The 24,581-nt window shown below is 39.0% G+C and overlaps 1 protein-coding gene across 1 annotated transcript in view; it reads right to left on the bottom strand.

Moving 5' to 3' along the window:
• Positions 1 to 24,581, bottom strand: part of C5H12orf56 (chromosome 5 C12orf56 homolog) — a 111,588-nt gene that overhangs the window by 27,318 nt on the left and 59,689 nt on the right. The window contains exons 5-6 of the mRNA XM_036761834.1: positions 20,817 to 20,890; positions 14,080 to 14,224 (exon numbers count right to left, since the gene is read on the bottom strand). Coding sequence (XP_036617729.1) covers positions 14,080 to 14,224; positions 20,817 to 20,890 — 219 coding nt within the window. The remainder of the gene's footprint in view (positions 1 to 14,079; positions 14,225 to 20,816; positions 20,891 to 24,581) is intronic.

The raw sequence follows: 24,581 nt of genomic DNA, 5'->3' as shown, positions 1-24,581 counted from the left end.
AACCAGATCCAGCTGATTAAATGGGTCTAGGATAGATATAGGACAACTATGTGGTGCAGTGGATAGAGTCCTGGGCTTGAAGTCAAGAAGACAACTTCCTGAGTTCAAATCTGGCCTCATACACTTAACAGCTGTGTAACCCTGGGCAAGTCACTTAACTCTGTTTGTCTCAATTTCCTCATCTGTAAAATGATCTGGAGAAGGAAATGGCAAACCACTCCACTGTCTTTGCCAAGAAAACCCCAAACAGGGTCACAGAGAATCAGACAGGACTGAAAAATGACTTAATGGATAGATACAGCATAAAATACAACTGGGGCAGTTAGGTGTCCTAATGGATAGAGATGTGGACCTGAAATCAGGAAGATCTGACTTCAAATCCAGCCTCAGATATTTATTAACTGTATGATCCTGAGCAAATCACTTAATTGCTGTCTGCCTCAGTTTTCTCATCTGTAGAATGAGGATAATGATAGTCCCTACCTCTCAGGGTGGTTGTGATGATGAAATGAAATGTATGAAAAGCACCTTGCAAATCTTAAAGAGCTGAATAAATACTATCACTTTATTATAATTATTTCAGAAGTTATCATAACTGTTAATACTATAAATTAATAATATTAAATTAATAATGTTATTATTATAATTATTACATATCCTGTGGGTTGGGGGAGAGGGCAGGGAAGAGTCGTAAAATAGAAATCCTGGCAAAAAGCTTGAAAAATTTGGGTTTAGAATTTAGCTTAGGTTACCTGGTACAAAACACTTAAATAAGAAAGAAGCCTGGCTCTGGGCCAAATGTTACCCGAGCCATGGTTTCTCCTTGCTTTGTACCAAGGGTAGGAAATCAGGAAATTGAGAGAGAGAGAGAGAGACAGACAGACAGACAGACAGACAGAGACAGACAGAGACAGAGAGAGAGAGAAGATGCAAAGGAGGGCCATGAAGAGTAGTTGGCAGGGACTGTGCCAATGAATAGCTGTGATGAGTCTATCCAGACAATGAAAATGGTTTAAGCACAAACTATGGGCCTGGGAAAAATCAGCACCACTGATGGAACATGGGCCAAGAAGAGAACTGATAACAATTTTTCCTCACCTTCCCTCCCCTTGCCCCAAGGACAGAGCCAAATGTACTACGAGTTACCTACTCACTCTAAACTCCTTGCTTCCTCGCAGCATGGAACTAAGACTATAAAGTTACTAAACTGAACTGATGGTATCATTAGGCTATACCGCAAAGAGATCAAAGAAAGAGGGAAAAAGCCTATATGTAGGAAAATATTGATTGCAGCTCTTTTTGTAGTGACAAAGAGGTGGAAACTGTGGTGATGTGGGATGGAACTCATCGATTGGGGAACGGCTGAACAAGTTATGGTATGTGATTGTAATAGAATGTTATTGAGCTATAAGAAATGGTTTTAGAGAAACCTAGAAAGATATATTGTTCAACCAAAACTACTCTCTCCAAAACATCTAATGATCTCTTCATTGGCAAATTTGATGGCCTTTTCTCAATCCTGATACTTCTTGACCACTCTGCAGCCTCTGACACTAGTGATCACCATCTTCTCCTTGATCTAGACTTTTATCTAGATCTAAATTAAATCTAGATTTTTAGACACTACTCTATTCCTGGTTCTGACTACTATTGTTGGACCTTCATACAAGTCACACCCACACTAACTATGGGTATTCCACAGGGCTCTGTCCCCAGTCCTTTTCTCTTCTCCCTCTATACTATTTCATTTGGCGATCCCATGGATTCAATGATCATCTCTATGCTTATTATTCTCAAATCTACCTATCCAGCCCTAACCTCTCTGCTCACCTCCAGTCTCACATCTTTAATTGTCTATTGGATATCTCAAACTGGATTTCCAGTAGACATTTTAAACTCAACATTCTCTGTGATGTTTAAAAAGTTTGAGAGACATAATTTCTGGGTTATTAATCATTTTATTTATAATGCTAGTATTTTACTAATAGAAGGGTCAGTGACACTCTTGAATGCCGAAGATGAATCATGGCAGTGGGCTCACAGTTAATATGCCCTTGGAAGAGTGGGTGTTCCTGAGGGTGGCAAACAGCTCTGATTGGTTAACAATTAACGAGAAAGAATGAATATTACAACTAGTGGGGAGCCTATTCTAATGAGGGGCTGGGGAGTTGTAACTTTGATCATGTCTTTATTTCCAAATCACTCCCAGCCTTGGGCAATTTATCAAATAATTTATCCCCACCCATACCTGTGTAGAACACAATAGGCTTCCTCACCTGAGATTAAATTCCTTGTAAAGTTGTGTGGGGTCTGAATGAGACTGTGGAGAAAGTCAATTCAATCTCATTATCATCAATGTCCTTCGGAGACTGAAAAACCTACAGGCTTCTGAAAAAACCCTGGTCCTAATTCTATACTTGATTATTAATATGAAGGAGAAATAATCATTTTTCTCATCCCAAAATGAACTCATTATCTCCCCCCCCCCCTTCAAGCCTTCCTCTCTTCCTAATTTCCCCATTACTGTTAAGGGCACCTCTATTCTCCCAGTCACTCAGATTATAATTTAGGTGTCATCCTCAACTTCTCATTCTGCCCCATTAGACTGTGAGCTCCATGACATCAAGAACTGTCTTTTACCTTTCTTCGTATCTCCAGCGCTAAGCACAGTGCCTGGCACATAGCAGGGATTTAATACTTACAGACTGACTTATATGAAATAATGAAGAGTTAAGTGGGCCATACCAGGAGAACAATTTACACAATAACATCGTGCAGACAAAAAAAATTTTGAAAGACCTAAGAACTCAGATCAATTCAATGACCAGCTGTTGTGCCACAGAACTGATAATGAAGCGTGCTATCTACCTCCTGACAGAGAGGTAATGGAACCAAGGTGAAGAATGAGACAGACATTTTCAGCTGACACCATACATCTTGCCTTTGTTTGAGATTTTTTTCTAGTGTCTGCTAATAAATTAATTTGGATACTAAGGGCATTACACAGAAATGAACAATCAGTTTTTACAGTGGCTTTCGCTACCAGGACCAGCTTACATGCCAAAATGTATTATTCTCAATTCATGGTCAGTGAGTGGAATTTATTTTACTTCATTCTACATTAGTTACAAGGGTTTTCTTTTTCTTTTTTTTTCCAGTGGGGGAGTAGGGAAAGAAGAGAAAATAAATGTTTATTCATTGAAAAAAGTAATTTAAAAAAACCAAACTCCCTGCTTTTTTCTTGCTGGTCACGGAAAAAGTTAGTCTTCATTACACATGTTCATTTTTTTCCTTCTAAGCTGTTAAATATGATAAAACTGTTAATCGACATAAATCCCTCCCATCAGATATATTTTTACTTTAAGGCTCATTATACAGATGAATGTACACAACATATACATTGTCTCTCTCTTTAGATTGTAATTTCATTGAGGGCAGGGACTGTCTTTCCTTTAATTAATTATAGTACAATGCCTGGCAAGAAGTAAGTGCTTAATAAATGTTTATTGGATTAGATTGGAATGAAAGAGAATTGGATCGGAACGAAAATCACTTCTTTTAGAGGCAATAAAAGCTCAGACAAAGGGCAGTCAGTGGGGGTTTGAAACGATACATTCAATAGAGATGCATGTTTGTTAGAAGGCCCTAGCTGGTGGCATCCTTCTGCCCATGTACCTGAAGTGAAGCAAATCAAATGTAAAATCTGTTCCTGTCACAGAACTCTGGTCCTGTGACCCACCAAGTAACAACCCCCAAGGACCGAAGCAATATGGCTCCCACAGGACTCCAGAATTGTTGTGTTGTCTTCCATATGTGGGTCTGTTGTGGGAAACCACTCTGGCCCGGGGAACAGTTGTTTGTAATCCACCTTCCCCCCTCCCTTCCCACTTGTGATTTATGTACATAATCTCTGTCTTCATTTCAGCAGGTTGGAATTCTGATCCGGAGAATTCTTGATTTGCAAATCTGTTCTTCATAATGAAACAATTAAACAGCTACCTGATTACTGGCACTTTGGTAAAAAAAAAAAAAAAAGGTGGCCCTCGTTGGCTCAGTGGATAGACAGTGGGACTTGGAATCAGGAATCAAGTCCAGCCTCAGACAGTTAGAGCTGTGCCACTCTGGGCAAGTTGCTTAACCCTGTTTGTCTCAATTTCCTCTTCTGTAAAACAGGGATAATAATAACGTTTACCTAACTAGAGTTGCAAGAATAAAGTGTGATAATAATTATAAAGTGCTTTGCAAACCTCAAAGTGCAATATTAATGCTAGTTGTTAATATGATTAGGGCAGGGAGGTGGTACAACAAATAGAGTGCTAGGCCTGGAGGACCTGAGTTTGAATCCAGCCTCAGACACTTATTAGCTGTGCAACCCTGGGCAAGTCACTTAACCCTGTTTGCCTCAGTTTCCTCATCTGTCAAATGAACTGGAGAAAGAAACAGAGAACCACTCCAGTATCTTTGCCAAGAAAACCCCAAATGGGGTCATGGAGAATTAGACACAAGTGAAACAACAACAACAAAAATCATTATTGTTATTATTATAACAAGCGCCTTAAAAGAAAAACAGGGAGTCTTCTCTATCCAGCTTAGCACATAGTGGCGCTTAATAAATGCTGAATAATTGAAGCAACAAGGTACAATGGAAAGATTATCAGGTTTAGAGTGAGACAACCCTAAGTCTGAACCTCAGTCCTGCCACTTATTGCCTGTGTGACCTTTAGCAAATCCAGTAACTCCTCCGTGTCTTTGTTTCCTCATCTGTAAAATCAAGGAGTTGGACTAGATGGCTTTTAAGGTCCCAGCCAGCTTCAGGGATGCTCTGTTATCATATTATTATCTATTATCTTAGGGAAGTTACTTCGGGTAAATCCAAACCAATAAAGCCCCAGAAAAAAAGCAAGCAAAATTGGCAGGTCTCTGCCTTCCTGGAGATCGCGGCACGCTGGGTTTGATAACAAAGTCTGGACCCAGAAGGGAAGTGAGTAGCTAGGGCACTTCTGCTCTTGCAAAGGAAGCAGGGACTGCACGCCCCAGATAGCTGCAGCCAGGCTCCGAGGCTGTCTTTGCACACTACTGCCACCAGGTGGTTATAGCCTTACTCACATCTCCCTTAATTTGTCTGTGTCTCACAGAGCCCTTGATTTGGAGTCGGAGGACTTTAGTTTTAACAATCCAGATCTTCCTTTCCTCCGTGTGACCTTGACCGTTCTGGGTCTTGTTTTCCTGAACTATGAAACGAGGGAGCGGGGCTAGTGACCGCTAAGCTTTATTGAAGTTCTACATCTATGTTCCTTTGATAAGGACCCCTACACTAAGAAGTTCAGTGGTGTCCAACTTTTTGTGACCCCTGTTTGGAGTTTTCATGGCAAAGATCCTGGAATAGTTTGCCATTCCCTTCCGCAGCTCATTTTACAGATGAGAAAACTGAGGCAAACAGGATTAAGTGACTTGCCCAGGGTCACATCGCTAGCCAGTGTTTGAACTCCGATCTTCTTGACTCCAGGCCCAGTGCTCTATCCTCAGTATCACCTAACTCCTGAGTTCAAGTTTGACCTCAGACACTTACTAACTATATGACCTTGGGCAAGTCACTTAACCTCTGTTTGCCTAAGAGGCTCAGTGGAGACAGTGTTGGGCCTAGCTAGAGTCAGGAAGACCTAACTAATCTCTTAAGGGTGCCCCAGCACCTGCTTCAGCCACCTTCATGCCTGTTGGAACAAGTTGCTCTCATCTTCCCATTCTGATGGGGAATGTCTTCACATGCTTAAAGTAGACATCCCCCTATCTTACCAATGGGTCTGAGACCTGTCAGTTACTCTCAACCTGGCTTAGCCTGTCTGCTGAGACAGTTTACCATGGTGCGACCACTGCATATGCTAGATCAAGGGTGGGGAACCTGCAGCTGTAACAACAATATTACTTGCAGCTACTGTGGAGGTGTAAGGCCAATAACACCAGCACAGAGGAGGGCTGCTAGCACAGGTTCTTTGATCTGCTTTTCTAAAGGAAAGCAACTTCAAGGGGTTAACAATCTCACTTTAATTAAACACACATATATCATTCACTTAATTCAGGGGAAAAGTCAGCACCCTGAACTTCAGGGCAAATACAAATAGAAATTACAAACAGAGAAAATAACACAAAGCAACAGACAGGCTTCTAACTGTCTGACCATAGCAATACATACATAGTTATCAGAGAGAGAGAGAGAAGCACCAACATCTAGGTTTTCAGAGCTGGGGGGCTCCTTAACAGCTACCCAGAGTCTCACCTGGCCAAATCACAAGAACACTCTTCCAATGAGTGAGCCCTAAAACAAAATGCTAACCTCAGAGTATATATACTGTTTCCAATCAATGACCCTTGATCCAATTGAAGACTCTTTATTCAAACAAAGGCAAGACTCATTCAAAGGCACTTGATTGCCTCAGTGCTGAGAAGCACTCCAAAAGAAAAAACATCAAAAAGTCCCATTTTGCTTGCCATTACAGCAGCCTGGAGGCTGCATGTGGTCCTCTAGGTCCTGAAGTGCTGCCCTTTAACCAAATCCAAATTTCACAGAACAAATCCCCCTAGTAAAAGGATTCGTTTCATAAAACTTGGACTTAGTCAAAAAGCCAAACCCAAAGATCTAGAGGGCCATATGTGGCCTTGAGGCCGCAAGTTTCTCACCCCTGTAACAGTTTTTTGGAGCCACAGGTGAGATTTACTAGCTATATGACCCTGGGCAAGTCATTTAACCTCTGCCTACCTTAATCTACTAGAGAAGGAAATGGCAAACCACTCCAGGATCTTAAGGAAACTCCATGCAGAGTACTGGCATACTAAGGTCCACAGGGTCACAGAGTCAGATATAACTGAACAACAAGATGGTAAGTTCCTTGGGGGCAGAGGCTTTGTCTTATTTTTTTTATCTTCCTCAACACAATACTGTGCATTTCACATACATAAATGTCTGTTAAAATGAATTAATGTAGTTTAATTAGATTGTTTTCCTACTAAGGAAACTCCCTCTAAAAATGAAAGTTAGCACCTTCTCTGAAATCTATAATCTAAGAGAGTTCCTCAAAGCAGAGATGTCAAACACCCAACCCATAGGCCCCTCATAAGACCTGCAAAATTCCTGAGTGTGGCCCAATCAGATTAAAATATAATTGGAAAATAATTAACAAAATAAATAAAAAATACAGTAAAACACAGAAAGGATTACATCTTAAAACTAAATCAATAAAGCACCACTTAAGGTGCTTACATAAGGTTACTTAAGGTCCTTACATAAGGGCTTACGTAAGGTTTGTTGTTGTTCAGTCTTGTGGGACTCTCAGTGATTCCATTTGGGGTTTTCTTGGCAAAGATACTAGAGTGGTTTTTCATTTCCTTTTCCAACTCATTTTATATTGAGGAAACTCTGGCAGACAGGGTTCAGTGACTCTCCCAGGATCACACAGCTAATTAGTGTCTGAGACTGACTTTGACCTCAGGAAGATGAGTCTTTCTGACTCCAGGCCTAGTGTCCCATTCACTGTGCCACCTAACTGCCCTTACATAAGGTTTTAGTGACCCCTATTCTTATTTTGAATTTGACACCAGTGGCCTAGAGCCCTGAGAGGTCAAGCACAGGAGCACAGAGTCAATATATTTCAGAGGAAGGTTTTTCTGCCTTCAAGGTCAGTTCCCTATCTACTCTACCAAAGCTGTCTCTATTATCCTTTGAAATTCTGGAGTTAAAACTTATATGAAAGTATTTCTTGAAAGGTTTGTGCTCAACAATAACAATGACAAATAATAATAACTTACATTCCAATTACGTTTTATGGTTATAAAGTATTTTATATACATTATCATCTTTCTTCCCTGCCTCTCAATTTTGTAAGAGTGTTGGGCATGCTATTTTTTTACCCCTGGCCACTGAAATATGTCTATAGAATGATTATTTTTTGTATCAGATAAAGTGGCTTAAAGTTTGTTCTCAGTTAAGTGAGGGAAGAGGAATCAGGGAGAAGCTGTGGCTGGGATGGAAAGCTATGTATCATGAGAGGAAGAGGTAACTTGGTAGGGCAGGGGAAGAGCAAAGCCCAGCCTACCATCCTGAAGCTTCCTATATTAATTAATTATCCTTGCAAAGTAGATGCTGAGTTCCATTGTTTCCAGTGCTGAAAGACAGCTAGTGGTACTAGGCCCTCCAAATTTGATGCCCTAGGGCAAGCCCCTTATGGCCCTACTCTAGTTATTGCTCTTATAGATAAAATATATATGAGGAAATCATATATGGCCAAGAAAGTCCTAGCTATTATTTTCATTCACTCAGTAATTATTGAGCATCTGCTATGCGCATAAGGGCAGCTAGTTAATGCAGTAGATAAAGTGATGTGCCTGGTGTCAGAAGTCTCATCTTCCTGAGTTCAAATCTGAATGCCGCTTACTAGCTACGCGACCCTGGGCCAGTCACTTAACCCTGTTTGCCCCAGTTTCCTCATCTGTAAAATGAGCTGGAGAAGGAAATGGCAAAACCAGTCCAGTGTTTTTGCCAAGAAAAACTCAAATGGAGTCACAAAGAGTTGGACATGAATGAAAAAGACTGAATAAATCTGCTATGTGCAAGGCACATTGCTGGGAATACAAAAATGAGTAAGTGTAAGACACAGCCCCTGCTTTCAAGAAGCTTACAACCTAGCTGGGGAAATACAATTTGACATTTATAGTGCTTTAAGGTTTACAGGGGTGGTGTGTCGTACTGGATGAAAGTCTGGCTCCAAAGTCAAGACCCTCTGATGTATTATCTCCTTGAGGGCAGTGTCTCTTACCTCTTTTTATATACAGTGTCTGGTGCACTGTAGGCACTTAATAAATGTTTGTTGATTGATTATTGATATTCTATCCCATGGATTCAATTATTATAAATCTCATATCTATATGTCTACCCCAAGTTCCAGTCTTGCATTTCCAACTGCTATTGGACATCTCAAACTGGATATACCCTAGATTGCTTAAACTCAACATGTCCCAAACTGAATTCATTATGTTTTCTATCAAACTCTCTCCTCTTCCTAACATTCCTAATACTGTTGAAGATACCACTATCTTCCCAAGTCACCAAAGATGGAAATCCAAATGTCCTTGTCTTTTTTTGGTAAATTTTTTAATTTATTTTAAACTTTGATACAAAATGAGAAAAGAAAAAATAAACTTTACCATGTACACAGCAGAACATGAGATGATTCAATACAAAACAGTAAATTTCCATTTCAAGAAAACCTATATAATAAATATTACACATTTTTTTCAAAGCTGCCCAGCTTTTCTTTGCTTCCTTGTAGGTTTTCTTTTGTCCTCTGCTGTGCACTTTTTACTTTGTTTTTTTCCCTTTTCTCTCCTGCTTCTTTGCCCTATAGAAGGCTACAATTAAGCATGGAGATATATACATACATAGGTATGTATATATGTATATATAGATATATATGTGTGTATATGTACATATACATAAATATCTGTAAACATACACATATACACTCATACACATGTATGTAAGACCATACTATGCTTATTTCCACCTGTCATGTTTCTCTGAAACAGATAAGTCATAAGTCCAAGTCCTTTCATGTTTTTTCTAAATCAACCAAACTCATCATTTCCTACATCACAGCAATATTCCAACCCAATCACATCCTATCTGAGAGATTGACTATGAACATTTTTCCCAATTTTCTGCATTCCTTCTATTCTTGGCTACGTAGGTTTTATTTATACAGGAAAATTTTAATTTAAAATAATCAAATTATCCATTTTACACTTCAACAATGCTTTCACCTTATAATATAGTTTAAGGTCTGATACTGCTGAATCTGCTTCCTTTACATCTTTTTTCCCTGGTTTCTTGAAGTTCCTGACCTTTTGTTCTTCCAAAAGAACTGGGTTATTATTCTTTCTAACTCAGTAATATAATTTTTTTAGGAAGTTAATTGGTATGATGTTGAATAAATAGGTTAGGTAAAATTGTCATTTTTTTGTTATATTGGTTTTACCTACCCATGAACAATAAATATTACTTCAATTATTTAGATCTGACTTTATTTGTATAAAAGAATATTATGTTTATATTCTTGTAGTTCCTGTGTCTGTTTTGGCAAGTATACTCTCACATATTTTATACTACCTAGTTATTTTAAATGGTCTAAACAATATAGAATAATATTGCTGACACATAGCGTAATTTCCCTATTTTTCTCTTTTGATAAAATCTGTTTGCTACAAGAAACCTTTACCAGTCCTTGTTAATCTCAGTACCTTCCCTCTGAGATTATCTTCAATATTGGCTCAAACAGCTGGGCTTGGTCTGGGACCAGAGTGATTTGGGGTTAAGGCTGGTCTTTGAGAGAAAAAACAAAAACAAATTCAGAGACTAAAATTTATATTCCCTTTGAGCAAAGAGCACTGGCAGGTAAGGATGTGATACACTTTATGGAGAGAGAAGAAAAGAAGGAAAGATAGGAAAGGAAGGAAAGGGAAGGGAAGGGAAGGGAAGGGAAGGGAAGGGAAGGGAAGGGAAGGGAAGGGAAGGGAAGGGAAGGGAAGGGAAGGGAAGGGAAGGGAAGGGAAGGGAAGGGAAGGGAAGGGAAGGAAGGAAGGAAGGAAGAAAGGAAGGAAGGAAGGAAGGAAGGAAACCATATTGCCCACCTAGAAGTTTGGTCCCTAGTGGGCAGTTCCTTCTCTACTCACAGAGGCTGCTGTTTGTCCTTTATTCTTGAAGAGGACCATGACATTAGGCAGATGATGCCATGATGTACAAGTGAATTGGATTTAAGCGATGTCGGGCTGTGCCTCATTTTGTTTAAGTCTTAATCACTGAATGGGTGTTGCCTCAAACTGAGATCTATTAAAAACCTTAGCTTAAAAAGACCAAGGTCCCCCACTACATCCTGGGCCATCTCCAGTTGACCTGATCCATATCTGACCACTGAACCCAGATGGTTCTGGAGGAGAAAGTGAAACTGGTGACTTTGCACAGCCCTCCCTCACTTATATCTAATTCACTTGCAAGTCATGGCATCACCTTCTTGATGTTATGGTCCTCTTCGACAAGGAAGGACAAAGAGCAGCAGCAATCTTCAAGATATCTTGATAGGTAGATAGATAGATAGATAGATAGATAGATAGATAGATAGATAGATAGATAGATATTGATACTGGTTGCTACATAGCAGTTTACATATTGTCTTTCACATTAGACTTGAGCTCCTTGAGAGAAGGGACTATTGGTTTTTTGTTTGTTTGCCTTTCTTTGCATCTTCAGTGCTTAGCATAGTGCCTGAAATGTAGTAGGTACTCAATAAATGACTTACTATGTGACCTTGAGCAAGTCACCTAATCTCTGTGCTGTAGGTAACTCTCTAAGGCCACTGACTGCTGAGAAGGTGCTGACCTTCATCGATAGGGGGAGTTTCTTCATGGGGAGTTTCCTATATCCATGAAATCATACAAGCAGTCACTATACTTTTCCTTAAGTCTTCACTAAGGACTTTATAAATTTTATCTCATTTAATTCTTATAACAATTCCACGAGTTGAGTACTAATTCTCCATCTTATAAAGGCTGCGTTAGACTGATTTACCCATGGTCACTCAGCTGGTATCAGAAAGAAAGAAGTTTCAATATGTTTAATATGATTGTATATGGCATCTTGAGGCAGGGAGGGGAAGGAGGGGAAGAAAATTTAAAACTCAAAATCTTATAAAAATAGATGTTAAAAACTAAAAAAAATGAATAAATTTTTAAAAGATAGAAAAACACTACAAAGAATAGGAGTAAACGGATCTTTTCTTTTAAAAAAAAAAGGGGGGTTTCAAACCCAAGGTCTCTCCCAACTCCAAGCTCAATACTCTTTCCTTTGACTTACTTGACAAAGGCAAGTATGCAAAGCACTGTCTCTTGAGGTAAATATAGTTAAGTACTATAACAGAGATGTTATGAACACTCAAAGGAGTAGGGAAACTATATCTGGTTGGTAGAAACCAAAAGATTTATGAATCTTTATTTATCACTAAACCACGGAGAAGGTGGAGGAGGGGAGAAATAGAAGACATCCCAGGTGGAGAGAATAGCATGAACCAAGGTGAGGAGGGGGAGGTCTTTTGTTTAAGTTTAACCAGAGAACAAACCCTATAAGTAGGCACAACACTAATGTCAGCTATTACAAAGATTTACAGAGCATTTTACATGGTAGTATGCTGAGCAAAATGTGGAAGGCAGTTAAAAAGAATACTAGACCCTAGTTTTATATTTCAATTTAGTATAAATTGCTATCTCAAGAAGGCGATTCTCTTGAGTTTTATCAAATATCTCTCTGACTTAGGAAGATTCAGACTTTCCCACTGAACTCAGCAATGATGAGAAACCCCTTTAACTCATTTGATTGACTGCAGCCTTAACTGTGCTAGTTCAGCAAATTCTCATTAAGTATCAAGTGCCCTAAAGCAATGAGAATCTTGAAAGACAGAAACAAATCGTTTTGTTTATCTATTAGTCTATTGATCAAAGTAGCCGGGTGTTCAGTCTTGTGCTAGACAAGTTGACAATGAAAGGCTTTAAAATTTATTAAATGCATAATGTACTGTCTCTTCAAGTTTGGGGTTACGAATTGATGGATCAATGAATGACTGATACTGCTGACCTACTTTTAAGTTATTTTCCCACTCTGGTGGAGGTCTAATCCATCCAATCTATTCATGGGATCTCCCTTTGTCACCAGCAGAGCCTCTGGGGTATTCAGCTGCTCCTGTACCACACAGCTAAGGCCGTTAACACCTTACTGAAAGAAAATGAAAAATCCCAAGAGACCCCCAGTTCCTAAGTAAAGGATGCCAAGATGGGGGTTCGAAGGACAAGGCAGAGGTCAGAGGTAAAAAAAACAAAAAACAAAAAAAAACAGCCATCATAGTCTTGTGACCAGAAACAACCATGTGGTTGGTCAGTGAGGGTTTCCCTTTGGCTACTGAAACTAACTGACCTGTGGGAATCTGTTTTGCTTGACTATACATATTTGTAAAGGATTTTGTTTTTCTTGCTTTCTTAATGGGGGAAGGAAAGATGAAGAGGGGGGAGGGAGAGAATATGGACTCAAAAATTAAATAAAATTGAATAAGAAAAGAAACTAACTGATCTATATAAAGGATCAAATTCAGAACCTTGATTTCACTAACACTTGGACTTTTCAGTACCCTTCCTATATTGGTCTAAAATTGAGTCAAAAGCTAGTGTAAGACAAATAATTATATGTTTGATGTTTTATGCCACCTCCATACATTTAATTTAGCAACTCACCTACATTTAAACATTAATAACAACATGCACCGATAAAAAGAAAGGCTCCATATAATTACAACAAAACATTTATAGCAGCTGGTTTTGTGGCAGCAAAAAATTGGAAGTAAAATAGACATTCATCGATTGAGGAAGGGCTAAACAAATTGTGGTGCATGAATGTAATGGAATAATAGCACTGTGCTGTAAGAAATGATGAATGTGATGGATATAGAGAAACATGGAAAGATTTGCATGATCTAATGCAGAGTAAAGCAAGCAGAGCCAAGAAAACAATATATTCAATGGCTTTAACAATGTAAATGCAAAGAACAAAAACTGCAAAATAATTTTAAAAAATGAATATTGCAAAATGACAAAAAACAAGGAAATCCTTAAAGAAGAAATATGAGAAAGCACCACCCCCACACTTTTGCAGAGGTGTGGAACATTGCATATATTGTCAGATTTTTCTTCTATGTATTGATTTGCTTTGCTGATTTTTCCTCTCTTCCTCTTTCTATTTCTTTTAAAAATATTTCCCCTCCCCCTGCTCCTTTTTAAGGGATGACTTTCTGGGAGGAGGAAAGGGAAGATACAGGAGGAGATTTAGGCAATGTAAAAAGAAGATATCAATAAAACTTATTTTTAAAATGCAGTGTTAAAAAGAGACAAAAAGTTTATTCGTATAATTTCAGATTACCGTTATATGTTTAGGAAGGCTCTACCCAAGTTCTACATTTTATGAATATTTTTAAAACATTTTTTAAAACCACTTACTTTCCAGAAAAGCTTTCTGAAAATGAAGTTTCTCTGGGCTGCTACTTTAAGTTCTGCAGATAAGCAGGCTATCTGTCGTAATGTGTTGTCTTTAAGAAAGAGTTCAGATTTCAGCTGTCTGAATAGTTTAATCATGTCTTCAGACCTATAGGGAGAACAAAAACAAATTCCAGAGATTTCAGAATGTCATAAGGACCTAGCACCCATGAAGCCATCTATTTACATCTATTCATAATCCCAGTTTCAAAGGATTCAATGCTTTCGTCGGGCAAAAGAAGAACCATCCAGGAGCTAGTTAAGGATCTTTGAATTTATAGTCCAATGTCTTCAAAAAGCAGTTTTCTCAACATATGCATCATTCAATTTTCAGACTTGGAAGGATTTATACTGGCCCAAAGGAAGCCTTTGAACTGAGAGATGCAGAGAGATCAAGCAAAGCTAGGAGAGAGGCAAGAGAAGAAGAGTGGATGATCGGGTTCCTGCCGAAGCTTTGCTGCGGTTATGATGAGACTTGGGCTTAGTATGGCTGAGGGGTCTCAAAGAAAGCCTCTGCTGTATGGACAAAGAATTCAGACTGAGAATATTGGGTCCCTTTAAGACCAAAAGATACTCCAAAAAAGTTCTCTCTCTCCGATCCCTCATTCCCCCATGACTAGTCACTAACTGGCATCCATTTGTTTCTTTCTTATTTTGCCTCTCCTTATATAAGATCTTGGCTTTTCAATTTGTATGTTGCATTTTGTATAATAGTAGAAAACGGATGGGTAGAAAGAGCAAGGAAAGATGCAGTGGCTGGCTGAAATTTATACAGGAATTTAAAAAAAAAATCGTCAGAAGAGTCAATTCTGTTCTATTGACCGGATCTAGGTACTGATCTGAGGACATAAAGCAAGAGACAGAATCTTAAGTAGAACCTAGGACTTTTCTTTCTGCCCCAGGACTAAGTGAGTCTTTCGTTCACCGGCAGGTCGCTTTGAAGTAGGTGCCAGAGGATAAGCAGTTTTCACCTATCCAGTGTTAAAAAAGAAGAAAGAGAAAGTAAAGGTTTTGCCCGGTGCTGGCCCCTGGGGGAGGAGATAGGTGTGGTCTCGGAGGATCCAGCTCCATCCCCTTTCCAGAAACTGACAACAACTGAAGAGCTTCAGTACATTATGTAGACACTGACTGCCAGGGCGCTATTCAAAAGTGTCTGACCGACAGCCGAAAAGGATAAGTAAGCAGAATCTATAAAAGGAAGTTGGCTCAAGATGGATGGGATGTTCTCAAAATTCTGACAACACAATCACAAATGATTAGGACAGAAAATGGCGGGGGGGGGGGGGGGGGGGGGGGCGTGGCGGAGGGGGCCAGGAATCTAAAAAGACTAATTGGGCTTTGTTGTTTAGTCATTTCAGTCATGTACAACTCCTCGTGACCCTATTTGGGTTTTTCTTGGCAAAGATACTGGAGTGGTTTGCCATTTCCTTTTCCAACTTCTTTTACAGATGAGGAAACTGAGGCAAACAGGGTTAAGCAACTTGCCCAGTGTCACACACCTAGCAAGTGTCTGAGGCCTGATTTAAACTCAGATCTTCCTGACTCCAGACAAAACACTCTATCCACTGTGCCACCTAGCTGCCCTACCTAGAGAATTTACTCACCAACTCATTTTAAAAATGCATGTGCAGAAAGAATATAGCTGAGGATGCATATAAATAAGGAGCATGGTCCTATTAAAATAATGGCAGAACCATAAAGGTCAGAATAAGTTGAATCTCAAAATGACTGCTAAGGAAAGCAAATGTGACTTTTTAAAAGCTAAGTAGGAGAAAGAAGAAAAACAAAGTCTTAGTCAAGACAGAATAGCTGCTTCTAAGTATCTGAAGGGCTGACACATAAAGAGGCATCTTGCTTAATCTCAGCAGGAAGGACTGGAAACAAGAAGTTGAAGCTTCAGAGTGGCAGTTGACAGCTTGATAGGAGAAAGAATTATGTAACAAATAGAGCTGCGCAAAATTAGAAAGGATTGTCTCAATGGATTTCTTTTCTTTTTTTTTTTTTTTTTAGAGGCAATTGGAATCAAGTGACTTGCCCAGGGTCACACTGATAAGTAAGTGCCTGAAGCCAGATTTGATTTCAGGGCCTCCTGATTCCAGGGCCTGTGCTCTACACAGTACCAAAAGGCATTTTCATCAGCTATCATGGCACAGTTGCCCCTCAAAATGTTTTCAAGAATTCAAGGCCCCAAAGTGTTTTAATGGATTCTTTTAGCAGAAATTACCTTTAGAGAAGTAAAGCAGTGATTAATCAGTGCCCTTGTGTTAACACATCCAGAATGTCCAAAGCCATTCCTACTGGAAATGATGACTCTCCCTGGGCAATAAAAGTTATCCTACCCCAAACAAGGCATCTTCCCCTTGGGTATGTTGGTCCTGTGCATTTATTTTTCCCCAAGAAACTATCAGTAATAGAAATTAATTACAACAAGGAAAAGTTTCCTTGCTAGCAGTGAAGTTTTGAGGCTTGGCACCGCCCCCTTGGAAAGGTTACTTCTCACACACATGTGCATGTGCACAGATACACACACACACACACACATACACACACACACACACACACATACCCCAGCTGTCTAGTCAGACCATAAGAAAGGAGAACAACCCAAAACACCAGAAAATTTCTCCCAAGGCATATAAAGAGGGGACTTCCTTCCCCATGTCTTCCGCAACCCAAACCAGTTTAACTTTTCCGATGTGTGTGTTCCAGACTGCTGCAATCAGATGTCTTGTCTCAGAAACTGTCCCTCAGACAAGTATGTGATATTGTGACCTGAGCAAATCCAATAGCAGGTACAGGAAGCTTACACATAGGTGAAACCTCATATGACCCAAGCAGCAAAGACACTCCTGGCTGGAGGAAGTCTGGGTGGTGTTGGATGGGCTATTACACCTTCCATCAAGGAGAGGCTGGGATAAGTGGGATTGCATTTGTACCATGACAGCCCAAGCTGTCAGGATACCAAGCCAGGAGAACCTCACAGGAGAACCTGCGAGAAGCAGCTAGGCAAAGTTTACAAAATGCTTTACCTATTTTGTCTCAATTGATCTGCATCACCACTCTGGAAAGAGGGTACTACTACTTATCACCATTTTACATATGAGGAAGGTGTCTTGCCTAGGATCACACAGCTAGTAAATGTCAGAAGCAGAATTAAAACTTAGGTTTTCCTGACTTCAAGTCCATAGAGAATCAGGGGTGTCATGGTTTCAGATATGGCTAAGCCCTAGAGTATTTGAACAGTTAGGTTCCTCACAGAAGTTGGTCTACCAAGCTAAAGGGCTTCTCATCATCAAGAGAGTAAAGCTCATAGTTGAATGAAAAACCCCAAGACAGAGTTTCTGGGTAACCAATAATCAACTTACTAATTAGGTTAGTCAGCAATCAATAAATTGATGGGTAGTGGTTTCTCTTGGTAGCTAAAGATCCTGGAAATCCTGAAAGCTTTAAATAACCTTTCTGAAAAAATTCCCTCAACAATTGAAAATCAACCCTGATTAGTGGATATTTAGTGAGGAGGTGGGCCAGAAGTCTTCAGCTCCCCCTGCTGAGAACAGGGCTTGATCATGAGATTCAGCCACCTTCAGCAATCTGTAGAGGTGAATCCCTCTCCATCCAGACCACTCAGGCTGGTATTCTTCTTCATGAGCTGGGTCACCCTAAACTCTAATGGAGGGGTACAAAGATAATGGCTTTTTTCCCCAGGGTAAGAACTCACCCAGACTGGATTCTGTGTCTACGCTACACAGAAGTAAGGTCTCCTATTTGGACCTCACCCAAGATTGAAGATCATGTTCCTTGAGGGCTAGGAGCAATCTCATCAATCAGTCATGTCCTTCAGAGACTGACTTTTTTTTTTTCAGAGACTGACTTTAACAAGAGCTGAGCCTTAATGAGGAAATTGAGGAGAAAAGACTGGATCCCAATTTAATATTGGTTATTAATATAATAATAATTTCTCTCATAGTGACAATCACTTCCCAGCACTGACATACACTCATTCTGTATTCCAATGACCTCTGCTCTATTTAATACTACCCATATGGACCCAGATCTTTACATTCTGGTTATTTCACTCCTACTCCCAGTGCTAGATGAAAGGCAGAAAGAATTCCTCTTTAAAGAGATTCTCAGATATCGAAGGTCTAGATATCATTTTTAGTTGGTTGGAAAAATAGCTACTAGAAGGACCTGGGAATTGACCCATCACTTCCATGCCCCTGAATTGAGAGAGGACTCTCATTGGCAATAATAATATTTTAAAACACTTTAAGGTTTGCAAAGCATCATACAAATATCATCTTATTTTATTCTCACAAGAACACAGGAAAGGAGATGCTATGACTATCCTCATTTTACAGATGAGGAAATTGAGTCACAGAGAGGGTAAGTCACTTGAAGTGTCTCAGGCCAGATTCCAGGTTGAGCACTCTGACCTAGTAATCCATGAAACCCAAGCCCTGAAGCCTGGGGAGAACCTTACAAGGAAAGGAATGGGATCTCTAATACTACTTAGAGATAGTTTCTGTCATGTAGACCAATGAGGGCAACATGCAACTCAGGAGTTATCCAGGCCCCCCAAAATATGAAAGATGCTGGAGGGCCCTATCATTACAGCACCTCTTTCTAAATGACCTGTGAGGGTGAAGGGCAGACTGTCCTCTTTCGCAATCAAATTTGGACTGTCTTTTGTGTCACAGCCCCATTTCCATCCATTCTATTTAGTTAATTTATAATTAACAATAAATTAAAATAATTGTTTGAATTGCTTACAGGCAGCTAGGTGGTACAGTGAATCTAGTGATGGACCTAGAGTCAGGAAGACCCAAGTTCAAACCTAACCTCAGACACTTTCTAGCTGTGTGACCATAGGCAAGTCACTTAAACTCTGCCTCAGTTTCCCCATCTGTACAAGGGGAATAGTAATGGCACCTACCTCCCAGGGTTGTTGTGAGGCTCAAATGAGGTAAGTGCTTGGCACAGTGCCTGGCACATAATAAGCACTTTATAAATGTTTGCTATTATTATTAGCAAATTATTACCTATTATTAATATATTGTTCTAATATATAATATATTATTATAAATCCATCCTGTTAAATTGTTTTTGCCCCCAGTGAAAACTTTTCCAGTTATGACTCTAACTTTGATGGATGAGTGATCTGATCAGCTGGTACTCCCAGCAGAGATGGAGATGGGAACACCTACACTCTTTGCATTCTGTGATTCTAATCCGTATGACGCGTGTTGGCAGCCTTCCTCCAGTTCTTTTAATAGCTTGTGGTTATAGTTCAACTCTCAAGCTGCCAATCTGTTGACTTTTATAACATGACAAGCCCTCCTCCTTTTCTGGACATGCATGTTCCTTTTCTCTTTTATAACCTGAACACTTCCTGTATTATATGGGTAATGTGAATGAATGAATGAAAAAGCATTTAATAATAATGATAGCTAGCATTTATAGAGTGCTTTAAGGTTTGCAAAGTACTTTATGAATATCTCATTTTATCCTCACAACAACCCTAGAAGGTAGGTGCTAATATTATTTCTATTTTACAGATAAGGAAACTGAGGCAGAGATTTTTTTTAAGTCATGTTGGGTTATACAGTTAGTAAGTGGCTGAGACTAGATTTAAACTCAGGTCTTCCTGACTCCCAGATCCAGTACTTTATTCACTGCGCCACCAAGGTGTATCTATTTATTAAGTGCAAAGCAGCCCCTAGACAAATACTACGCATCCTTCCATTGCCCTGTATGTTACCTATAGTTTTGTTAATGACAATAATAACTCAAAGGACTTTAAGGCATATGGAACACTTTCCTCACAATTTCTCTCTGAAAATGATCGCATAAGACCTATTATGCCTATTTCACAAGTGAAGAAATTGAGATTCATAGATGTAAAATAATTGGCCAATGGTCAAATGGCCAATAAGTATTAAAACCAAGATTTGAACCAAATTTCGATGTACTATGTATTAGCAGTTCTCAAAGTGTGGTCTGGGGACTCCTGGATGCACCCCAAGACTCTTTCAAGGGATCCTCAAAGTCAAAATTATTTTCGTAATAATACTAAAATTTTTTTTCCATTTCTGACATGGTACCAATAAATACAGCCCACATAAACAAAAGGTTTGGGAATCCTCAATCATACTTAAGAACATAAAGGGATTCTGTGACCTAAAATTTCAAGAATTGTTGTACTACACTATGCTACCTTTTAAGATTAGTTCCAGGATCCAGATCTCCACTCTTCCTGTATGACCTTGTGATAACTTCCCTGGGACTCAGTTTCCTCATCTGTAAAGTGACTAGATAACCTCTGAAGTCCCATTTAACTCTGAATATCTATTGAAATTTAGACTTTAGGAATCTCACATAAAACATGAGGCAAGCCTCCTTCTACAGGTAACACCCTTAAATAAGTACTTTACTTAAACCCTATTTAAGGCAGCAACTATAGAGTATTGCCATAAAGATGAAGTCCTTTCTGAAAAGATCCAGAATGGAGGTATAGAAAGTCTTCAATTGATTGCATTCTACCTTTGCTTCTAAATTCACTGGTAGTAAAGAACCCTTAGCTCAGCACATGCCGATAGGCTAGGACAGTATAAGAAAAAGGAGATCATATTTATTGTACACACAGATTTCTTCCATTTGTAAAAAACCTTAACCTAATATTATAGTTATTACAGCCATACCTATATGGCTTCTGACATCCAGTTGTAGAAGTGAACTTGCTGGCATACAGTGGATCTTGCAAGAGAGTGGCTTGCTAGATGAGGGAGGGAAAAAGTAGAGTTAGGATATATTTAACAATAAACTTCTTATTATGTTATTTCATTATTATTTATTACTAATTATTTAATAATAAACTATTATTTATCATTATTTGTTAGTTCATTGTCATGTTATGATATATTATTATAATAGCACTATATTATTTAATAACAAACTTCTTATATTTCATTATTATTTCTTAATTGTTACTAATCATTTAATAATAAGCTATTATTTATCATCACTTATTAACTTACTGTCATATAATAATATTATTTAATAATAAACCCATTTTACTATTTCACTATTAAAAATAATTTAATAATAACTCATTATTGTTATAATATTTTATTGTACTAGTGTTATTATATTATTTAATAACAACTTCTTATTATAGAATGATACTTTTCAGAGATTTCCAACCCCTAATAGATGAGAATCTACCCAACTTTAAAAGATTTCCAAAGATAAATTTTTCCAGAATTTGTCTTCTTGGCCCCAATTCCTCTCCCTTCTCCAGTCCATTCCAATCCAAATAATCTTCCTGCAGCACAGGTCTGACCCCATCATGCCCAAATTTTCAGTGGCTCTTTACTACCTACCAAAGAAAATACATACTCCTTGGCATGGCATTCAAGGCTGTCAACAATATGTCTCCACCCTCACCTTTGTAGCTCTGTTTCACAATCCTCCCTGTCACACATACCTTGTATGCCCTCTCTCCTCACCTCTGCCTCACAGAATCTCTTTTCCTTCAAGATGCATTTCAACCAGTTACTACATGAAACCTTTCTGGATCCCTTTGACTGTTAGTGCCATCTACCTTATATTTAACAGCTTTGGATTTATTGGTATCTATTCTCTTTACGTTTATTCTGTATACACACATAGGTAAATATTGATAGATGATAGCAAGATAATAGATAAATAGGTGATAGACAAAATAGAGAGAGAGTGACAGAGAGAGAGACGGGAGGGGAAGACAAAGAGAGAGAGAGACAGAGAGACAGAGACAGAGAGAGACAGAGACAGACAGAGACAGAGAGACAGAGACAGAGAGAGACAGAGACAGACAGAGAGAGACAGACAGAGACAGAGACAGACAGAGACAGAGAGATGATAGATGATGGTTAGATGATGATGAAGAACAGATAGATGGATAGACAGATACACTTGCATTCTCCCCCATAAAAACGTAAGATACATGTAATAAGAAATTATTTCAGTCATTCTCCTGTCCCAGTGAACAGTCCTGTCTGCTTTTGGAATTTTATAGTGTTTGACGACTGAAACCTGAAGTCATATGGCAAGAATGCTTGTAGTGACAATGATAATGATAACTGTGCTTACATAGTGCTTTAAGGTTTTTAAAAATGTTTTACAAATATCTTATTTTCTAGCCCTAACAACTCTGGGAGTTATCATCCCCACTGTTATCCCCATCATTTTACAGATGAAAAAATGAGGCAGGGAAACGTTATGTGACTTGACCAAACAGCTAAGTGTCTGTGGCAGGATCTGACTCCAGGTCCAGTGCCACCTCTCTGTGGCAATCAAATGAGAATTTGGTGGAAGTGGGACACCGTGGAAAGTATACATCAATGATGTAATGTTTTAGCCTCATTTCTCACCCAGACATATCATGTTTTTCCCCAGAGGGATCACTCAATGAGCACTTTCATACTTCCTGGAGAAACAGATAGCATCTTGAAAAATGTTCTCAATACGCATTTCTTTAAGTCATGTGTCGCACCTTTACATAAGAGTCCTTTGTGTGACTCAAGGTATATAACAAGGCACCAGTGCTCAAGGGATGCAACATCCATATTAGAGAGATACAACATGTACACAAGTACATTGCCTCTGAACTTCTAATGAACACAGTAATACAAGAAGTATCAGTATTTAAACATTCAACCATGCAAACGTTACCTTGCAAAAGTAACACCAGAAAATTAATTGCCTAATTATAGTCTAAAACAAATTAAAATATATGCTAATTTTTCTCTGTAAAACTAGGATATACTAGGAGGAAAGTCCAAGATGAAGAATCTCTCCAATGGATCTCTGCAAATGCATAGGTTACCTAAATAGCTGGACAATGCCCATACTATAGAACTCCCTCCGGGATATTCACCTAGTTTTCCCTCACATTCACCAGTTGAGTCTCCAGAAGGGTTACTACTAACAGGGTTCATGGGTATTCCCTATGACACTGCTTTTTTAAAACTATAATCCATAAGCCCCCACCAATGTGCTTTCCATTAACAGTCAGTCAGTAAACTCAATTAGCTCTTAAGAAACACATTTACTCAAAGAGCATAGCAAGAACAGTAGTTAACCAAAAATCTTCCCCATAAACCTTGGGCATACTCTCTCACAAATGCACACTACACCCACAGATTGAGCAGCAACAAACAAAATACAATGGCAGTGAGGCATGCATCTAGGAAAACACATGGCCAAGGTGACTCTCTACTTCAGCATTATCACTACTGGGTGTAGTATCTGCACTAGACCTGCTCAGCTAGATTTACTCCTCATAGAGGAAAACCTTTCTACTAAATGAGTTGATCCACACAACTCCCTTGACTTGCTCCTCCATGGCAGCTCTATTCTCCAGCACCTCCAACTTCAAGTTCAGCTGCACTATTCCAAGGAAAAGTAGGGACCCTTACTCCAGGACTAGTAAAAGCTTTTCCAATTATACATACATCCTCAGGATTCACGCGTACCCTGACACTTGCCATCTCTTAGGCAGGAGGCATGAGAACAGAGGTTAGCTTTAACCTTTTGACCACTCTTTCTGATTCAGGGGTATAAAGAATCTCAGTGAAAAAGACCTCACCCTAACTTATGATGATAATCCAGTATATTTCCCAAATTTTCATCTCTGTAGACTGGGTGTATAATGGCCATTTACCCAATAATTACCATGCATCTTTTGAAGTTTGAGGTTCTCCCAAATTAGTTTGGTTTTTTTTTTTTTTAATCTAAGGTATTACTGTTGGTCTATGCAAATAAGTACCTGGGAAAAAGGTGTCTAAGTAATCTGGGGGGAGGAGGAATTCTGCTTTCTTTTCATATGCAAACACAAATTCAAATCCTTATTTCTTCTACAAGGTGTGAAATAATCCATCTTTTTCCATATGAAATAGGCTCAACCTCAACACACTTACATCTCATTGACTTTATAACTTACTAACTGCTGAATTCTAGAAGGGCACAATTATATACACACACATATATAATATGTATATATATAACATATACATTTATCTCTCCATTCTTAAGGGCCTCCATTATGTGCTAAAGACCATGCTATGGACTGCAGATACCAAAGGAAAAGTAGAGATAAAGACAAAACAAATGTAAATGTGGGATAATTAGGGGAGAAGAGAAAGCATGAACAACTGGGAGGATCCAGATGAGCCTAGCATAGCAAGTTATCTGTAAGCTAAGCCTTGAGGGAGCTCTGGAACTGATAGTGAAGGGGGAAAGCTTTCTCAAATTGTTTTCACTATCTGTGCCTAGAAAAGTTCCAAAGTTCAGAATCCGAAAATCACTCATCCAATTTATGTGCTGCTAATTCAGGTTTTTATGTGGACATATTTAGGGCCTAATTTAAGTATCCTTTGGGTGCTAGGTGACACAATGGATAGAGCATCCAGGCCTGGAATCAGGAA

This window comes from Trichosurus vulpecula, chromosome 5 (assembly GCF_011100635.1).
Source record: "Trichosurus vulpecula isolate mTriVul1 chromosome 5, mTriVul1.pri, whole genome shotgun sequence".
Lineage (NCBI taxonomy): Eukaryota > Metazoa > Chordata > Mammalia > Diprotodontia > Phalangeridae > Trichosurus > Trichosurus vulpecula.
The sequence above is the reverse complement of the archived record's forward strand: the minus strand, read 5'-3'. Positions and strand labels throughout refer to the sequence as shown.